This window comes from Cryptotermes secundus, unplaced genomic scaffold (genome assembly GCF_002891405.2).
Source record: "Cryptotermes secundus unplaced genomic scaffold, Csec_1.0 scaffold1069, whole genome shotgun sequence".
NCBI lineage: Eukaryota > Metazoa > Arthropoda > Insecta > Blattodea > Kalotermitidae > Cryptotermes > Cryptotermes secundus.
This window is the reverse complement of record NW_019718281.1, coordinates 122,300-127,916: the sequence shown is the minus strand read 5'-3', so window position 1 is coordinate 127,916 and position 5,617 is coordinate 122,300. Positions and strand designations below refer to the sequence as shown.

The following is a 5,617-nucleotide window of genomic DNA, read 5'->3' as shown; positions in this document are numbered from 1 at the left end:
TTCTCTTACCTTTGTTGGGGCAGTTGATCTGGGCATGACCTATTTGATTACAATTGAAACATTTGAAATGGGTTTTACTTTTGGTTTTAGTTTTAGTTACTGTCTTAAAAGCTATGCTTTCCTCTTCTATAGTCGTCATCATGCACTTCACTTCTTCCAACATCAATCTAGCCACCAGGTTGTCAAGAGTTCTGTCCACGGTTGCCGTTTAGTCCCAAGTGGTGCTGAAATATTTGTAGTCTTCTGGTAGAATCGTTATTTTTGTCATGATCATGTTTTCATCAGCGTTTTGGTTCAGTTGACGAAGCTTGAAGGCAATATTCTGCACATGACTTATACTCATCATATCCTTAGTTTTGTCATACTTGAAGTTGTAGAAGTCTTGTAGCAGAAGGCACTTCTGTTGAGAGGTGTCTCGCTGAGAAATTTGCTTCAAGGTGTCGTACATTTCTTTCGTGGTTGTGCATGTCACGGTGTGGGTCTTCATGTGTTTCTCTATCGTTCTCACTATGTAGTATTGGCACTTTGCATCTCGCATCTTTCATTTCCTTATATTTTCTTTGTCTCTTCCTTGGTTACTTAACGGGTCGCTGCCATCAATGATGTTTATCAGTTCTTTTGCACGCATCAGAATCTTGATTTCAAAATCCCACAGTGGAAATGAGTCGGCGTCCTTCAGTTTTGGCAGATGAGTTACCTTTTCTGTCTCTGTGGTTGCCATTTTCTCGTTATTCTTCTTTTGTCTTCTCCTCTTTTTTTTTTTTTTTTTGAGCAAATCTGGGCCCATAACCTGTTGATTTTCTTTGTGTCGTGCTTACACACCACTTAACAGCCATATTGGATAAGAAGAAACTTTTTATTATAATACAAAACAAAAACAAATGAATATAAATCACTATTACCAACTTGAACATTTTTACATTACTAGATTTTCAACATTCTTTAGTATGAAATACACATTTCCCCTTTAGAGATATCAGGAAAAACAGAATGAAAACCTTTTTAGACATTAGTTAGTTAGTATTAGAGGGGGTGGATTTCCCCATGCACTTAGACCAGTTATTGGTCCGTTGTGCGTCCCCCTTTAATTTCTACTGTCTCCATACCGTACCGATACTGGTGCGTGCTATCAGCCCTGTTCAGCCAGCGAGGTCGGTCCTCGGTACCTGATATTTCCCCCATCTACCAGAGGTATTGGAAACTACTTGGGTGGGAAATTTGTTGCCTAATTTTGTTCAGAGGTCTCCTAGAGACATGAGGATCTTTTACGTGCCGTAAATTTATGACACGGGGCCCACGGCTTAAAGTCCCTCCCAGAGGACTTGTTCCCTGAATTTTTCCACCCTTAAAAATTCCATGACCTCCGCCGGGTTTGAACCCGCATACCTTGAGTCATGAGGTGGGAACATTACCCCTAGACTATGGAGGCCGCTTTTTTTAGACATTAACTGGAATATTGAAATCAGACATAGCTAATAAGAAATTCATTCATCATTTGATTGGTTGAAAAACATCTTGTGAGGACACTACTTGGCACCCAGCAGTGAATGGATGTATAATATTAAAATGCATGACTTAAGAAAAAGGTTGATAGGACAACATACAGGTCAGATTTTTATGGTGGCATTTGATGTCTATAAAGGCATTTCTCTGAGTGCTGAATGACTTTCAGTTGTTAAACAAGACAACAGTAGCAGTACTGTTGGAGCATTAGTTCATTAAACTTGTAAATTATTAGTTGATACTGTTATTATTATTAAAGTGTAATAAATATTTTACAACAATAACTCCACAAAATATGTTTGCAGTGACTGGTTGTTGCAGTTTGCCTTTCTTCTGAGCATTATTGTACTAATAGTACTGTATATCAAGAGGAAAGATTCACCAGCAAACTTGATTTTGCTGGCTGCATTTGTAAGTACATGAAATAGCCATGGCTACTTATGTGTGCCTGTTTATTATAATGGACTGTGAAATCTATGACAAGATTTTGGTTCCTTGTTGAGGGAGGTTCTGGAACTTTTCTCTTCACCACAGTATCCAAAATGGCTCTGGAGCTGATCCACTTTTTTTTTTCTTTCTTTCTTCCCCCCCCCCATTGGGTTCTGGAAGCTCTTTACATAGAAAAACAGCTGAAGTGTGAAGATGACCATTTAATGTTATCATACTCATACATAAGGGATGGGCAAACTGTTACCCTTGGCAATATTTAGATATCATTAATAATGTGCCCCTTTATTTTTAATTTGTCATCCATAACACTCAGGGTACTTCTTTTGGCTTGTTTTGGACTTCATCCATCGTCTGGTATGTAAAAGACAAAATACCACGACGTCCAAAACAAGCCAAAAGAAGTACAGTATACACCATCGTCAGAATCCTTTCAAGTCTGAGGGTGCATTGTAAACAAAAAATAAACAAAATGGATAAAAATCTTGGCTCTTAAATTTTTTTCATAATAGAGCCATGGAGGACATGCAGTAGTGTAGTTGGTTGGTGCACTGTGCTACAAGCTGGAAGGTCGCAGATTCAAATCCAGATGAGGTGGATTTTTTCAATTTACCTAATCCTTGCAGCCACACTATGACCCTGGGGTCAACTCAGCCTCTAACAAAAATGAGTACCAGGAATCTTCCGGGGGGGGGGAAGGCATAAAGGAAGGCTGGCATGTAAGGCTGACAACCTTACCGCCATCTGTGAGCCAGTTGTCTAGAGAAAATGTGGGAGCCTTGACGTCTCACAACCCTGTGAGCCTTCACAGCATGCTACAGGGATAACTTTGCCTGTAACAGACCCATGTGTTCTCCAAGGAAGAAATAATTCTTACTCTCTGATATAATACCGAGCTCATGTCTGCATAAAGCTTTGCCATCATGCTCTTCCATATGATGCTACTGGCTGATTCATTGAGTTTTGTTCACATTTAATGATACATTGTTTACTCTAAATGTTATGTAGTGTCAAATGGTAGGATGAATTATGAATAATGATTTCAAAATTATGTAAAACAAAGAAATTATGGTCATTGAGGTACTATTCTAGCATTTGCCTGGAGGAACTAAGAGAAAGCCCTGAAATTCCTGTTAGATTATTTCATCTCTGGGCCAAGATTCAAATCCAGGACCTCCAAAATGTGAAGCAGGTTTGTTAATATGTCAACCACAGCATTTGGTTATGTGATTTAGTGGCATGTTGCTGAAGCATGTCATAACTGTGTTAACCTTCATATTCAAGCAGAACCTCTGTTTAAAGATCATCAATTTGAGGTTTCCCACAGTTTAGCATTCAAATCAGTTGCTCCCCACAATAACCTTAAAAGTAGAATTTTTCTGTAATGTAGTACGATGATCAGAAATAAAATTACTTTGCTATCATCAGGCAGTCTTACATGCTGCAAAATGATTGAGATCCGTGGTCTGGTGGTTTACCAGTCAATGTGCAATGTGTAATTCTAAGTCTGTTCTGGCTTGATGTGTCATGGAACACAATACTGTTCATTTTTCAGACTGTGATTCAGGCATACTTTGTTGGAGTGATCATCACTTTCTGTGATGTAGTTATTGTGTTCCAAGCATTGATCCTCACAGTGACTGTTTTCCTTGGACTGACAGCATACACATTCCAATCTAAACGAGACTTCTCGTCACTTGGATCTGGGTAAGTCTCTTGAATTTTACAAATAATTTTTTTCCAACACAGGATTGACATGTTTTCCTTCTCATACTATATTACATTATATAGTGAGATTTTTATTTCGCTTTCACTGTCAGGTTTATCTAGAATTCTTTTTTTCTTTGTGGGTGTGAAATTTGAACTTCTATATAGGAGGAAGAACAGGGATTGGTGGTTTTAGAGAACAAAGTTCTGAGGATAGTATTTGGACCTGAGGAGAAGGAAGTAGTGAGGATGAATAAAATTACATAATGAAGAGCTTGATGCTGTTCACCAGATATTATATGTTGTCCTAGATTGGATGAGTGAATGCCCGACACTATTGACTGCTCTACTCTTGGTTTCGAGACAATAACTCAGGGCTCTGGAGCCAACTGTATGCTTGGTCACTCACACATCAGTCCGTTATAACAAAGATGTTGAAAATTCAGTGTCTACTGACAACAGCCTATTGTCTGAGAAGACTTAATTGTACTCAGTCATCATGAAAGCTTCAGTTCTTCTCTGGTTGTTTATAAAGACTCCAACCACAGATTGGATCATGTTAATAAAAGTTATTTCTTGCAGGTTGTTTGCTGCTCTTTGCTGTCTGTTAGTTGGATCCTTGTTATCGTGCTTCATAGCAAGCTCAGCTATGGAGTTAGTCCTGTCCTGGGCAGGGGCTGTTATTTTCTGTCTCTACATCATATATGATACCCAGGTACTGTGTTTAAGGGAATTTATATTGGTTGTAACAGGGCAATTTACATGCTTTGTTTGATGGTTACTGGTGTATTGACAGTGAAATGTGCCTTTTAGCATCACCATATGCAGTATGTCTGCCTGCCTGCCTGCACATAGCAATGTACGAACCTCTGTACAGATCTTCATGAAAACTGATTTGGGGATTTGCCTACACATTCACATCTGCACAGTTTTACACCTCCATTCCCCAAAGAATGTTAGGGCTTGCTGCCTAAGTAAAGGGATAACCTCACTATTATCACTTATATATCTGTATATATATATCACGTAAATGCGGTGTCAGAACAGCAGCAGTGTAATGATGTCAACTTTTAGATATCGGTTTTGCCAGAGTATAACATGAAGGGTTAATTATGACTGAAATGAATGTAAGTTATCCTGTAGAAGTAACACTGTTTCATTTTGTCCAGATGTTGATGCAGAAGCTGTCTCCAGAGGAATACATCTTTGCCACCGTCAGCCTGTACTTGGATCTTATTAATCTGTTCATTGAGATTCTCAAGATCCTTGAGACTTTTAGAAAACATTAGATTTTTCCTTGTTCTGAATCCTGAGAAGGGTTACAAATATTTTTGAAAGTATTTTCTTACTTGTAGCAGACATACAAGTTTATGAAATATAATAACACGTTGGTACATTTGTTCAATGAGCTGCATAAATCATAGTTCACAGTCTTCCAACAGCAATATATAAATTGTAAATTGCTCTTACATATATATGCTTATATATTTTGCAAAATTGTGTGATAATAGTTATGTTTATTTCATTTAAATTATATGATTTTCATAATTCTAAAGTATTTGATCAGAAGCTGAAATGAAAGAGTTTGTTGACAAAAGTCTGTATATATGTACGAGGGCTATCTGGAAAGTAAACTCCAGTAAACTGTTAACAAAACAACCAACCAGAAAAGAAAAGTATTATATATAAAAAATACATACATACATACTTAAGCTACTTTAAATCATAGTCACTGCTGGAATTGAGACATTTGTTGTACTGGAGAACAGGTTTTTGTATGCCTGTGTCAAAGATGCCTGCCGCTTATTAGCTCAGCCACATTTCGACACCTTCCATCAACTCTTCATTATTGTTGAACTGCTGTGATCTTGACCAGTTCTTCAGGTAGGTAGTCACTTGGAGTGAGGTCAGGGCTGTAAGAAGGGTGGTCAAGCACCTCCCAGATGAACTGCTCTGGCAA

The 5,617-nt window shown here is 38.1% G+C and overlaps 1 protein-coding gene across 5 annotated transcripts in view; it reads left to right on the top strand.

The window, feature by feature from the left end:
* The window catches only part of LOC111875530 (protein lifeguard 4), a 14,425-nt gene extending 9,075 nt beyond the window's left edge, over positions 1-5,350 (top strand). For all 5 annotated transcript variants that reach the window (XM_023871870.2, XM_023871878.2, XM_033755886.1 and 2 more), the window contains 4 exons: positions 1,809-1,914; positions 3,506-3,657; positions 4,240-4,372; positions 4,827-5,350. In XM_023871870.2, the coding sequence (XP_023727638.1) occupies positions 1,809-1,914; positions 3,506-3,657; positions 4,240-4,372; positions 4,827-4,946 (511 nt within the window). In that variant the 3' untranslated portion in view covers positions 4,947-5,350. The remainder of the gene's footprint in view (positions 1-1,808; positions 1,915-3,505; positions 3,658-4,239; positions 4,373-4,826) is intronic.
* The last annotated feature ends 267 nt before the right edge of the window (positions 5,351-5,617 follow it).